This window comes from Apium graveolens, chromosome 5 (genome assembly GCF_009905375.1).
Source record: "Apium graveolens cultivar Ventura chromosome 5, ASM990537v1, whole genome shotgun sequence".
NCBI classification, from domain to species: domain Eukaryota; kingdom Viridiplantae; phylum Streptophyta; class Magnoliopsida; order Apiales; family Apiaceae; genus Apium; species Apium graveolens.
The window spans coordinates 212,362,867-212,378,204 of NC_133651.1; the positions used below are offsets into that span (position 1 = coordinate 212,362,867).

The 15,338-nt window shown below is 35.0% G+C and overlaps 1 protein-coding gene across 1 annotated transcript; it reads right to left on the reverse strand.

The window, feature by feature from the left end:
• Positions 1–10,196: 10,196 nt before the first annotated feature.
• Positions 10,197–12,023, reverse strand: LOC141660654 (uncharacterized). Its single transcript, XM_074467641.1, has 2 exons — positions 11,907–12,023; positions 10,197–10,793 (listed from the first exon to the last, which is right to left on the reverse strand). The coding sequence occupies exons 1-2, from the start codon at positions 12,021–12,023 to the stop codon at positions 10,197–10,199; spliced, it is 714 nt and encodes a 237-aa protein (XP_074323742.1).
• Positions 12,024–15,338: the final 3,315 nt, after the last annotated feature.

Genomic DNA, 15,338 nt, shown 5'->3' on the forward strand with positions numbered 1-15,338 from the left:
AGGGATTTGTTGCTTCTGGTAATGAAATCAAAGTGTGTAGACTAGTCAAGTCCTTATATGGCCTTAAACAAGCACCTATAGACTAGCATAAAAAGTTTTATGAAACTGTTTTAGACTTCGAGTTTTTAGTTAATGAAAGTGACAAGTGTGTCTTCTATAAGGTTATAGGTAATGATTGTGTGATTGTGTGGTTGTATATAGATGATATTTTGTTGTTTGGAACCAATATTAAGATTATTAATGAGATAAAGAGTTTTTGAAGAGGCACTTTGAAAAGAAGGATATGGGTTAGGCTAGTGTGATTCTTGGGATCAAGTTGACTTAGTCAGCTGATGGAATAACATTGTCATAGTCTCACTATATAGAGAAATCTATACTTAAGAAGTACGGTTATTCAAATATAGAATTGCTAGCACACCATATGATTCAAAAGTTGCCATAGTCAAGAATAGTTCAGGAGTTCTTGTGTCTCAGTTAAGGTATTCTCAGATCATTGGGAGTTTGCAATATTTTTCTAATGTCACTAGACTAGATATTTCATATTTTGTGTCTAAGTTAGCTAGATATACAAGCTATCCAAACAAGACTCATTGGGAGGCACTGGATAGAGTTCTTAGATATCTCAAGGGAACTATTTCTCTTAGCTTGCATTACCACAGATTTTCGGGGTTACTCGAGGGGTACAGTGATGCAAGTTGGATAGCTAAGAAATCTATTTCCAATGGAGTGACTAGATATGTGTTTACCCTTGCGGATGAAGCAGTGTCCTAGAAGTCTTCTAGACATACTTTGATTACTCGGTCTACTTTTGAGGTTGAGTTGTGTGCACTTGATGCCACGGGGGCGGAGGATAAATGGCTACATGGGCTTATGTATATGCTACTTGTAGTAAGTAAGCCGCTTCCTGCCATTTCTGTTCATTGTGATAGCCGTAAACCTATCGACAAGATCAGAAGTGTGAAGTATAATACTAAGACTATGAGACACATCCAAGTTAGACTGAAGTCTATAAGGGGTCTTGTGTCTAATAGGATTATTGATATAGAGTTCATAAGAACTCAAGATAATATAGATGATCCATTGACTAAGGGGCTTGAGCATGTTGTAGTCCTTAAGTCGAGGTTGGGGATGGGACTAGTAACCCCTCATAATTCATCAACAGCGAGAACCCAATACACCTGAGAGGAGATCCCTCGAAGTGTATTCAATATGGTAATAACAAGTTATAAGGATGAATTGGTAGTACCTCTACCATATACTTTTAGATACTTATGTATCTGAGTCTATCCCCTATAAACCTGAAGAGGTACTTGAACTGCTAGTTAGCAAGAGTTTTAATAAACTCTGATTAAAACAGTTTTGGATCAGGATTTGGTAAATCCTGATGGACCAAATACTGTGTCAGGATTTATAAACTCTGAATGGGGTCAAGTCGTAAGATGAGATATTGGCAGTACATCTTTGGAGATGCCCAGCTAAGCGAATGCAATTATGAGGTCACAATTAGAGGAAAGGGTTATTTCTTGAAGCATTCAACGAACAGGATTGAGACACGACCATAACGTCTCAAAGCCATAGATCTACACCATAGCCTTTTGACTTGTCATCGTCTATGGAGTGTGGTTACACCAAATGGATAAAGATTCAAGGTGAAACATCCCATCTATATCCAGTAGCCTTCAAAGTCGGGGATTTAGGAGGGTTCATACCCGGAAGGGTACCAACTCTAAAAAATAAGTCATGATAAAATCTGATATGCACTTATGTATGGACTTATGGGGGATTGTTAGAAAATGGAAAGTTTGAGGCATGTTTTAGAAATGTTCTTGATGTAATTTCCTAAAACTAATTGTTCGAGGTTGTTCCTTGTAATGAGAACTTCAACTTTCATGTTTGGATCTAAGGCCTCGTTTGATAATAAGTGAATGGCACCATACGGAACTGGATGAGAGAAAATGAAGAATCCAGAATGTTTGTTTACAAGATTAACTTCTGGACGAATCCTAAAATCAACTGGACGACTCCAGCACAAAATTCTAGCTGAACGAGGGGAGCATGCCCAGAAGCCTATACTTTCATGCAATGTTTTAAACCAACCATGTATATCTTTTTGTATAAGGGAATAGAGAGAGTGTTTAATATTATTATGCATGACATTTTACAACAATATTTCTTAAATCATATTTTGGATGCTATAATAATTAAATAAATTAATACTATAAAATATATTAGTTTTGATACTCTGTATTATTTAAAATATGACTATGTGATTCAGATTTAACTATGGGCTCTTTCTATATATTTATTAATAGTTTAAAAATCGATTCATCCAGAATTATTAACCATCCAGAAAAAATAATTCAGATTTAACAAATGACCCCTAAGTCATTTTCTTAGTGTAATCCATATAGAAACTGAGGTGAAGTTAGTATTTTGAAATGGGTTTGTGGGCTTTGTCCCACATTAATTAAGTAAAAAGGGGTGTAGTGTTTTATATAGTACCATGTGTAACAGTAGTATACCAACTACTAAGGCATGTGGCTATGCATAGTGTTATTGTGTGCCTCGTGCACGCGCACACATACGCGCCGCCACCGCCTCACCTCCCTTTGCCACGCCACGACACGATTCGACTCGAGTCGGGTCGAAGGGCGATTTGGGCGAATTTCTCGGCGTCTCGCATATGCGAGGTGACCTGGGTGAGGAATTTTACTGCCTATTTAATTCAAATATTTACTGACTTATTATATTGTTTTATTATAAATATTGAATCTGTATAATAGTAAGGATTTGTTAAGTAATATTTGTTGATGCACAGAACTGAGTATTCATTGAAAGAACTCAGTATCCGTTGAAATTCAATGTGTATTATCTGTTGATTTTCTGAGATTGATCCTGACGCCCCTGGATCAGGATTTGCTATGGATGATAAATCCTGACGCTGGTCGGGATTTGCTGTGGCTGGTAAATACTGATGGGATGGTTGTATCAGGATTCGATGAATTCTGATACTAACTGTTACGTTTCTGATTCTGGAAATATTTCATTAAATATAATTTAAGTCAGGATATTTATTTTAATTAATGTAATATATTTAGTTACTTTTTATGTTGTATTAAATATTGAACAAAATGTTTAGAATATATATACGTCAATCACGTGATTATGAAACCCTGGCTGTTATCTCTATTTTTCTCTGCTCTATAATATATTGATAATAGCGTAGGTTTTCTGGGCGAACTGAGGTCAGGTCACTGTTGAGCTTTACGTATTTGTGGACGAATTTCTTTGTGTTGTTGTATCCTGAAAGTGATATTGTTGCAACCCAACACAGCGTAAGCGGGGCAATAATCTCTTCAGTAACAGTCTAGACTTCTTGAAGGCTAGGCGTCTCAGCTATTCATAGTTCTTTCAGATTTGTTAAAGCTTCTGTTAGAGCTAAGTATTCTATCCTATATTTGTCGATGCAGTTACTGATATATTTTCTTGTCTGCCTTTGTGTTTTTATTTCTTTATTTGGTTTATTGCCCGTTCTTGTTAATTGTGATATATATAACTGCCTCATTATTACGCGTAGTGTTAGTATATTACCCAACTGAAAGTATAGTCATCTGTGACTTTTTTGTTTAATCTGGTGTTTGGTAATATAATTTCTCTCATTCTATTGCTATTTACTCAACTCATGTTACTTGACCTCAAGGGTTAATCGCACTTAGCTATCAAGTTTTGAAATTATTATGTTAAATAAATTTGACAAGACATAGTAAATTTAGACTGTTGGTTAAATTATCTATTGTTGTTTTTATACTGAGACTATCGTTATCTTAAATATACCATCTTGTTAGAACCACTTAGTAGATTATAATCTTTGTATATGTAGTACTAGTAATATTATAATTTTTAAGGTTGGTCTAGTCAGTTAGTCCAATAAAAATAATAAAAACTTAGTTTAAACATGATTATTTGTTTCTTATATGCGATGTTTTTGTATTTACAAACTAGTATTGCATAGATCTTACATGGATCTGTATTCTTACTTTCTTTAGTTTCACAACCAAATATTACAATTCACAATGTCTTTACTCATTGAAAACCTCTATTGATCCATGTTTTTAATGTTTTGTGCGCTATCATAATCTAATTAATGTGAAATAAAAAGATACATGACAATTTGGTCAATTAAAAATATGCTTAAACCATATCTTTCGATTTTGAGATTTGTTTTGGTTTGACCTCATGTCAAAATTTAGTGTCTGGGAAATAATCTCAAATTAGATCAGTGGTGAATATTACAAAAGTATTTTTTTCAATTTCTCTTACAATGATATCAGTCATGCTTTCTTTCTTAATAACCTTCAACACTGCCCACACCTAACACTTGCTAGGACTTTAGATTGTGAATATAATTATAAATCTTGTAAATGTTAACAAGTAACAGGACTGTAAATGTCCTTTACCAATGAAGAAAGTAGGCAAGAAAACACAAAGGAGAAGATTGCTTAAAAATTATATACAGCAACGGAAAATGAGAAAATTAGAGAAAAATAAATACATTGACATATAATTTTCTAAAGAACCTCTGGACTCCATGACCGATAAATTCAACATACTACTTTGATGGAAAGACAATTATAGAAAGTTTACGACTTTATTTATGATTTTTAAAGATATGGATGTTATTCCAGTATCTACCGTTGTTTCAGAATTTGCATTCAGTACGATTGGACGAAGATTGGATCCATTTCGTACAACTTTGTGTCTGAAAATGATGGAAACATTGATAAATGTAGTCATGGAGGGATTAAATCCAATACTTATTTGTAATAAGCTTTTTCTTACAAGTTTCTTGAAGTTGAAGAAGGTGAAAAACTCATCCCATACTTTTCTTAAATCATATTTTATAGCACATTTATTACATGCTTGATCGGATTTTTATTAATAAATAATAAATAAATAAATACGGGCAAAATAGGACAAATTTGTATCAAATGAGAAGGTAAGGACCAACAACGCTATCAATATTACTGATGGGTAATTAGTTAGATTGTCCATTATTAGTTTTATATTTTTATTCAAAGAAAAAAAAATTGTTGTTAAACTATTTTGTGGCATGCTTCAGTTAAGACTTTTGATGATTGACTGTAATATTTTGGATGACAGTAATATTTTAAATTTAATTTCTCATATTAAGTTTTTTTTATTTTAGAGTCGATTTTAGTTTGCTATATATGATTTTGACATTATTTTTTTCTTACTCAACTTAATCAACCCGACCATATCGGACCCATGCTGGAACATAAAGAGTAGGGTTGGGTTCTATAATATTATTGATATTAATGTAGCCCTAATCGGGATAAATCAGTAAATACAATCATTTTTTACCTTTTTTGCCATTTTTTTACTTGACTTAATTTCATTGCTTGGATTTGTCTCTCTTATTTCATTATTTTGTCCTTCATTTTGATTTTTTTGTTCATCAATTCGATTTTTTTTGTTCCAATGATATATCTATCCATGTTCATATCTGCATATCATAAAATTATATGAAGTTTACTGAACTAATTCAAGGATTCTTAATTTAGACATGTAATCGAACACATCAAAGACATAAAATCAAAAACTACAATTCAAGTATAAATAAATTGATAAGAACCATTACATGCATAAATTAAGAAATGTTATAGAGCCAAGTTACTTCCTAATTTTTATTCAATTTCTTACTTAATATATCATATATATTTTAAAACATTAACAGATGAAGCTTTTTTTCCCTCTCATATGGAGAGTGTGAGCTTTTTTCTCCTATCTTTTAAACTTTACAAAGTTGTGAGATTTTGTGAGAGTGCTTGTCTTCGAGTATGGAGATTCTCGACCGCACATGACAGAGCTAAATATTACGAATGAAGAGAATGAGGAATTGATCCTTGAAGAGAAGTTTGTGGAGGAAAGTAACAGGTTTGAACTATGCTTGGTAGAAAAATTCTTGACTGAGAAAAACATTAATATGCGAGCAATGAAAACAAAAATGGAAGATCTATGGAGACCAGCAATGGGTATTAGCATAAAGGTATTGAAACTAGGTATATTCTTATTCTGATTTTATCATATGGATGACATGAAGTGGATGGTGAATAATGGGCCATGGTCCTTTGATGGAACAATGTTAGTATCAAATTATATTCAACCAGGAGAAGATCCACTGAATGCTCAACTAGATGATATCAACTTATAGATACAGATTTACGATATCCCAGTAGTTTCATGGCGGAAACAGTGGAAAAATAACTTGGAAACTTCTTTGGTAGATATGTGTCATATGATCCAAGTAACAATACAAGCATTTGAATATAGTACATGCGTATTTAGATCAAAGTAGATGTGAGGCTGCGGTTAAAGCGAAAAGAGAAGATCAGCGGGAAGAAAAAGATGGACTTTATTGACAATTTTAAGTATGAGAAGCTTGGGGATTTCTGCTTTCTATGTGGACTAATCTTGCATACTGAGAGTTTTTTGTAAAAAGAAGCCGAGGGGAGACATATCATCCATGGTAAGAGAATGGGGGAGTTAACTGTGTACTCCGGTGAGAAGAGGATCAAACCAGGAGAGAAGCAAGTGGCTCCGTGATGAGAGAGATGGAAGTTGGGGCGAGAAAATCGGGGGATAAAAATTAGGATACCAAACCCCTAATTTGCAGAATGCCTGTAACAATTTACGTAAAAAGGGAGGAGTCAAACTATATAATGCTAGAATTATGGGATATTCAAATCAGGGGGGATTTTGATAAGTCAAAGGAGGGAAACATAAGTTCAAACGTTAGTAATGGGCCGGAGAATGACGAGCAAGATGGGCTTGAATTAGAGGAAAAGAAAAGGAAGAGATTGGGCCAAGAAATAATATGGATCTTGGAAAACAAGTTAACACAGTTCACTTGGACTTATGCATTTTGAATCAAATTGCATAGAGGCCTCAAACACCTATTTGCCTCATCTAGCTAGGCAAGCGAGCCAAGGCCAATAAATTGCATAAGTTGGAACTGTCGAGGACTTGGGAACCCTCGTATAGTTAGAGCTTTAAATGATCTTATTTGAGATCGTAAACCCGATGTTCTTTTTTAAGTGAAACAATTTCAGTAGGCAATAAAATCGAAGTGTTATGAGTAAAGTTGGGTTTTACAATTTTTTTTAGTTGATCAAGTGGGAAGAAGTGGAGGTTTAGCTATTTTCTTGAAGAGTTTGGTAGATTGCAACATCATAGGGTATTCAAAAAATTACATTGAGCTTATATTTAAAGAGAATAGTATTGAAACTTGGCGGTTCACTTGCTACCATGGCTACCCTGAACGTTATCGGAGGAGGGATGCTTGGAGCTTAATCCGAGTTTTTGCTCATGTTTCGAATCTTCCCCGGTCGTTATTGGATGGCTTTGGGAGAGTGATAGAATATTGTTGAACTGAATGAGTTGGAACTTCATGGTAGGTTGTATACATGGGAAAAAAGTCGAGAAACCAAATATTGGTTTCAAGAAAGGTTAGACAGAGGTTTTGGTACTCAGGCTTGGTAGTTAAAGTTTTCGCTCTGTAAATTAAAACTTCTCCCATCTCCGGTATCAGATCACGAGCCATTGTAGTTGGTTTTCTTTGATGTTTCTAAATCTAAAAAAGCTTTTAGATTTAGCTTTAAACATATATGGCTTAAAGAGCCTACCTTTGTTGAGGAAATAACAAGGTGTTTGGGGAATTTACCTATTACGCACATGATTCCAAAGCTACAGTCTGTGTCAACTTCCATGGAAAAATAGGGTCAAACTTCTTATAACAAATTTAAAGAGAAATTAAAGAAATAGAAGGAGGTTGTTGATGAGTTGAAAGACAAAATAGATGATATTGAGGTGCAGAAATTTTTAGATGAAAAGATGAAGCTGAATGACTTATTATTGCAGGAGGAACTGTATTGGAAACAATTTGAGAAGCTTTTCTGGCTACAAGAAGGAGATGAGAACACACGGTTTTTTCATGCAAGTTCTTCTGCATGAAAAAAAAGCAAACCACGTAAATTTTTTAGAATTTAAGGATGGTGTTAGGGTAAAAAATTCTAAAGGGATGTGCAACATAGTGAATGAATATATATTGAAGGTTTTTGGGGAATCGGAAAGTGGTGGAATCATTAGTGATAGTACATGCCCGAGGACAATGACTGCAGAATAGAATAACAAGATGACAGAGGAAGTTACACTGAAAGAATTCACATCAGCCATTAAGAAGATGAATCCAATCTAGATTTATTAAGTTGATCAGATGTTTGAACTTGTTTAACTTCCAATCTAGCTTGACTGGATTTAATTGCAGTTTGTCTGGCAACTATTGGTGCAATTTGTTTCTGAATTTCGTGATGAGTAGTCAGCTTTGAAGCAATCAATGATTCTTTAATTTGATTGATTCGTGCATTAGTTGCTTCATTAGCTGTGTGTAAGGATCTGACAACTAAAGTTGATGCTTTCAGATGATTGAGCATTTCAGGATTTATAATCTTATGTTCTGCTGTTTCCAGATGTGCAATAGCTTGTGTTCTGGAAATAAGATATATATCATCTTTCCAATGAGCATTCCAGAGATTACCAAATTAATTCTGTTTTTTCTTAGCATCTAACTCTTTAATTTTTTGTTGTCTCACATACATAGGCATATCTTCAGAGAACAAAAGATCATCCTCTGGATCTATAATAGCATCAGAAACATTAGCTTCTTCATCATCATTAGATTCTTCAATAGCAACTGGATTTTGCACTAATTGCTGAACTTCATCACCAGCTTCAGCATGTAGAATAGAATTAGAAATTGGTGCAATATATGATCCAGTTGCTTCAGAAGATTCCACACCTTCAGCAGTTAACTCCACATCTTCAAGTATTGTAGATAAATGAGTTGGAGCTTCGAGATTAACTTCCAAAACCTCAGTTCCTGTAACATGCTGTGGTGATTCTGAAATGGATGAAACTTTATGAATGGACTGTTGTGCTACTACATCTTCAGCAACAACATAGATTTTCTCAGGTGATGGTAAAGTAGAGTAAATGTACTATTTTTCAACAAAAACATGGAGTCTCATGTGGTGAAATAGTAGAATGTATGGACTGCAAGTATCAGTACTTAGACTTGCAGGGAAATCAATAGCCCTTGGTACATCAGAGTTTTCTTGAGATTCAATAGATTATTGTTCAACATCTATTTCTTTAATACTCTGACCACCTACAAACATATAGCAGTTAAAACTTAATCTCTATTATTATTTTAAAGTAGTCTCACTACTCCTCACACCACACATCTCATAACTTTTAATAGTCAGAGCTTCCTCACAAGGATTATTAAATTCTATCTCTCATCTACCTCTCCTTTTGCCAGGAAGGATCCTGCCTCTCTTTAATTATGTTTTTCTCTCAATCTTTTCACACATCTCACAGAAAAAGGCTCATAAAGATTGTCCTACAAAAATAAGAGGTGGATAAAGAAGGGTGATATGTGGTCATACAACTAGAGGTAGTCCTTAAATAAGGTCTAGAAATAATCATACTAATAGGATTTATATCATGAAAAATAAATGCTGAAAAGATTGAATCAGTATTTAAAATAAATGCTTTAAAGTAATAACAATATTTATACCTTGTGAATCTGAAGATGCAGATTCCATGCGAACATTTAGTTGTGGTACTGATAAAATATCAGTAAACAGTTGAGACGGATAAATTCTGCCTTCAGCATCTATGATAAGAGTTATTACCGCAAAAGTAAGGCTTGCATTGTAACTTTGATGCAATGGTTCTTGTGTAGCTGGAGAATCAGGAGTTGCTGAATGACTTTGACAACCATGTTCTTGTGTACTCTTCTCCATAATTGCAACAATAGACTCTTGAACAATTTCATCTAGAGACTCTTGTTATTTAATATCTGCTGCACCACTTTGAGGTACAGGTTCTTGTGGGATTGGATCAGGAGATGTAGCTGTTTTACCCCTTTGAGATACAGGTTCTTGTGTGCTTGATCCAGGAAAAAGTCCTTTCCCTTCCAGCCTCTTGACACTAGCCTATACTTGCTCATGAGAGACTTCCCTAGCTCTCTTGTGATATTGCATGACCGGAGTTTCAGACAGTTCTACAAGCGCTTTAGCAGTAGACTGGATGTCAGAATTTGGATTTGATGTACTCTATTTCTCCTCGACAATATGGGAGACCTGTTGGGGCGCAGTTCCAAAGATAATAGGCAGATAAATGACACCCCAGATTGGAATCATTGTATTTCCAAATCCATATAGGGGATCTTCAAGACAGGGGTCCATTCGGAGGTGCCCGAGCTCCATCCTGTTAAGTGTGTGCTCGAATACAGTATTAGCAGAAGAACCGTTGTCAACTAAAATTCTTTTTACCTCATTATTTGTGACATCCAGGGTTACCACCAATGCCAAATTATGCTCTGGATCGAGTCCCACATAATCTGAGTAAGAGAAGCAGATTGGCTCATCTTCTAGAGTTTGGATCACCATCACGTCATTCTCTGGGTCCGGGCTCCGAGGCGGAGAAGCTGTGCCTCCAAAGACAACATTCACCACATTTTTACCGCTTCCCGGGACCCTGTCTTTGTCATTCAGCCTCCTTTGAAGATACTGGTTTATGTTTCCCTTCTTGATCTGGTCTTCTATGAACATCTTGAGAGAGAAACAGTTTTCTGTGGTATGGCCATGATCCTCATGATAACCAATCTTCTTAAACAATATCAGGAGTTGACCAATCTTCTTTTCTTTGGTCTGAGATTTGCACCAATATCAGCAGTTGTGTCTTTCGCAGTTGATGGAACAATTGGTCTTGGAGAAGAATCATATGAAAGGTTTGGAAATATGAAAGATAAGATAGCATTGTCCTCATCTGAATCTGATTCTAATCCAGCAAGTACAAGTTTCCTCTTTATAATTTCTGAAGGTTTTGAAGAATGAAGAACTTGAGATGCTTCATCTTTTGGCTTAGTTACAACAGGATTTGTAGCTCTTTTATCCAATTCTTTCTTTCTTTTTATAACAAGTGTCTTTTGAGAGACACTCGAGGTGGCTTCTTTTTGATATTGTTCTGGTGGTTGAGTTTGTGTTTGGATTTGTGTTTGAGTTGTTGTGCTGGGGTGAGCTACATGAGGGTTTCTAATGGTGATTTCCTGTAGCTTAGCACTCTGGCTGTTAAGCAAACCATAAGTCTCAGGAAGCCTTTCTAAAAGCAAGTTTCTTGCAACTAGTGGTAACCTCAAAGGAGCTAAATTCAACCGCTTTTCATCTTGTTAAATTAAGTCAGAGAAAGCCATTTTTGTCAACTTAAACACTGACACTATTTAATTAGAGGGGATAGGGGTATCAGGAAAACAAGCATTAAAAATCAACTGACAGAATCTAGCATAATATACTATATTTCTATCAGCATTTATCCTATCACCAATAAAAGACATAACTACTCTACCATAATCATAATGTGAACCATGAATTAAAGAGTACCCTATTTGTTGTGTCATAATGGGCAAGGCATCAAAATTTGAAGATTTGTTGTTGAATGCCTTTGTGATGTAATCAAAGAAGAAATTTTATTCCTTCCTTAGCCTATTCATTTTTAATTGACCAGGATTCTTTAAATCCTTGTCATAGCTAATCTCAGTAAAGAATCTCCTCATCTCAATATCACTTATCAGTCTTGTGTAGGAGGTATGAGTAGGCAACTATAATACATCCCTTACAGTTTCAGGAGTTACAATCCTTGTTGTATTGTCAAATTCAAATACAAGGCTTGGAGATTCATTAGCTCCTCCATCATCAAATACTCCAGTCCTCTAGAAAGAAAGCACCTGGTCACCAGAGATTGTGGGTGGAGCTTTGAGAGCAAACCCAATCGCTGTGAAAATCAACTTTCATATTGTCGTTGGTCAGGATAGCTGAATAGTTATTAGTCACAAACTTTGCCCCATCATAATCAAATGACTTAGAAGCAGCAGGTAAAGTCATGGTTAATTTTTCAAGAAATATTTATGAACAGTATTTAGGGTTTCAGAGTTTACGGTTTTGAGAATGGTAAAGTAGTAGAGAGAGAATAAAGACGATAAGTAAAGAATTATCTAAAATCAAAAATTGATTTTATACAACACTTATCTCCACTAATTTAGTCATATTCAGTTTAATGGGACACGTGGCATTATACGATTGACTGTAAAAGTAATCATATAAATGTGTGTTACTACATGCACAGTTCTTGATAATAAAGTTATGAAATAAACGAACATGTTTCAAATTCTTACTCAATGTGTAAACATCTATAACCATGAAAAATTACCCATCTGTGGCTAACTTTAAACCTGTAATTACAATACTGACTTAAGCAATATCTTCATAAAAATAGTCAATCAAAGTTTGACCATTATCAGTATGTAATCACAACTATCAGGATTTATTACTCAAAATTGGGTGGACCAATACCAGAATTTATCAACTACTGACAGAACCTATTAGTCAAAGTAAGTTTAACTAATAACAGAGCATGTATGCATAATCAATAGTTCAACATGCAATTTTCACATAAGATCATTTAGCACAATTTGCATATTATTATGGCATCAACATTTAGCATAATAATCAGTATCTAACATGCAAGTACTGACAAATAATAAGATACTATGCTTCAAAAATATCAACAGTCTTAATTATCAGAGTTTGAGAATTGTCCTAATATCATTCCCAATTCATTCACCAATATCGTGAAAGTAGCTTCACAGAGAAGCTTGGTAAATATATTTGCTACTTGCTGATCTATTGGAACAAAGACCAATTCCATACCATCTTCCACATGTTCCCTTATGAAATGGTACCTGATGCTGATGTGTTTTGTCATTGAATGCTGCACTGGATTTCCCGCCATTGAAATAGCACTTTGATTATCACAATATATAGGAATAGAAGAATAGTCTAACCCATAATCCAACAGTTGATTTTTCATCCATGAAATCTGAGCACAACAGCTTTCTGCAGCAATGTATTCTGCTTCTACAGTTGATGTGAAAATTGACTTTTATTTCTTGTTATACCAAGAAACCAATCTGCCACCAAAAAATTGGCAGCTTCTAGATGTGCTTTTCCTGTTAATTTTGCATCCTGTAAAATCAACATCTGAATATCCAATTAGCTTAAAGTTTGAATCTCTATGATACATTAATCCCAGATTCATGGTGCCTTTGAGATACTTAAAAATTCCTTTCACGGCTAATAGATGAGGTTAACATATGAGGTTCTCTAGGATCAGCTTGGAACCTTGCACAGAGATAGGTAGCATACATGATATCAGGTCCACTAGCAGTCAGATATAGGAGTGAGCCAATCATACCCCTGTAGTTAGTTATATCTACTGAAGAACCAGTATTTAAATCTAACTTGGTTATAGTGGCCATGGGAGTTGATGTAGTTGAGCAGTCGTGCATTCCAAATCTTTTGAGTAGATTCCTGGTGTATTTGGATTGATTTATGAAGATTCCTTCATCAGTTTGTTTAACTTGTAACCCTAGAAAGTAACTCAGTTCTCCCATTATACTCATTTAATATCTGGACTACATCAGCTTTGCAAATCTCTCACAGAGTTTATCATTAGTAGATCCAAAAATGATATCATCAACATATATTTGTACTAATAAAAAGTCCTTACCATGGTATTTATAAAAGAGAGTTTTGTCAATTGTACCTCTTGTGAAACCACTCTCTAACAAAAATAGAGCAAGTGTTTCATACCAGGCCCTTGGAGCTTGCTTTAGTCCATAGAGTGCTTTATCCAGTAAATAGAAATGGTCTGGATACTTTGGATCAATGAACCCTGGAGGTTGTTCAACGTAACTTCCTCTTCGAGTTCTCCATTTAAGAATGCATTCTTCACATTTATTTGGAACACCTTAAACTTCTTGTGAGCAACACATGCAAGAAAGATTCTAATTGCCTCAAGCCTTGTAACTGGAGCAAATGTCTCATCATAATCAATGCCTTCTTGTTGTGAGTAACCATTTGCAACAAGTTTTGCTATATTCCTTGTAATAAAGCCCTCACTGTTAGTTTTGTTTCTGAACACCCACTTTGTGCCAACTACAGATCTGTTCTTTGGTCTTGGCACAAAAGTCCAGACTTTGTTCCTTTCAAATTCATTGAGCTTCTATTGTATTGTTATGACCCATATAGAATCTTGCAGAGCTTCTTGAACCTTTTTAGGTTCAGTTTGAGATAGAAAAGAATGGTAGAGACATTCATTCTGAGTGGCTTTTCTTGTTCTTACACCACTATCAGGGTTTCCAATGATTAAGTCAGGTGTATATGACTTAGACCATTTTCTTGCAGATGGAAGTTGACTCCTTGAAGACGAACCTCCCCCTTGATCCATGAACTCTCTGTTATTTCTTTGATTAGTGCCACTATTGTTTCCTGATACTCCCCCTGAATTAGTATTCCCATTGTTATCAGTATTTGACTCATCAGAGTTTGAGGAAGATGAGTCTGATGATCTTTCTACTGATGTTCCTTGAGTTGGATCACATGTAGTAGTCTTTGGATTTGATTCATGTTGCTCCCCCTCAACATATGCTTCAGTGTTAGAAGTATTTCCACTGTTTTGTGGAACCTCAAAGCTTTGAGTGATATCAGTTGTTACTATATCAGAGTTAGTACTTAAAAGTTCAGCATAAGGTACTTCATTTTCAAATCTCATATTTGTCATGATCATCTGCATCATCTAGACCTGTTATCTTCTTGTCATCAAAAGATACATGTATAGATTCCATGACTATTCTTGTTCTCATATTGTAAACTTTGAAGGCTTTTGTAGTCAACGGATAACCCACAAAAATTCCTTCATCGGCTTTCAGATCAAACTTGGTCAGCTGCTTCGGATGAGTTTTGAGAACAAAACACTTACAACCAAAAATATGAAAGAACTTCAAATTTGGATTCTTTCCCTTCACCATCTCAAATGGTGTTTTTCCATGCTTGTTGATCAATGTTGCATTTTGTGTAAAACAAGCAGTTTGTACAGCCTCAGCCCAGAAGTAGGTAGGCAATCTTGCTTCCTCTGGCATGGTTCTTACAGCTTCTATCAGAGTTCTATTCTTTCTTTCAACAACTCCATTTTGTTGTGGAGTTCCAGGACCAGAAAACTCTTGTTTTATCCCCTTGAGTTTACAGAACTATTCCATAGAGCTATTCTTGAATTAAGTTCCATTATCACTTTTGATGATCTTGACTTTGTATGTTGACCCTTTTTCCAGCTCCCTCACATTATCAAGAAGAATGGATGGA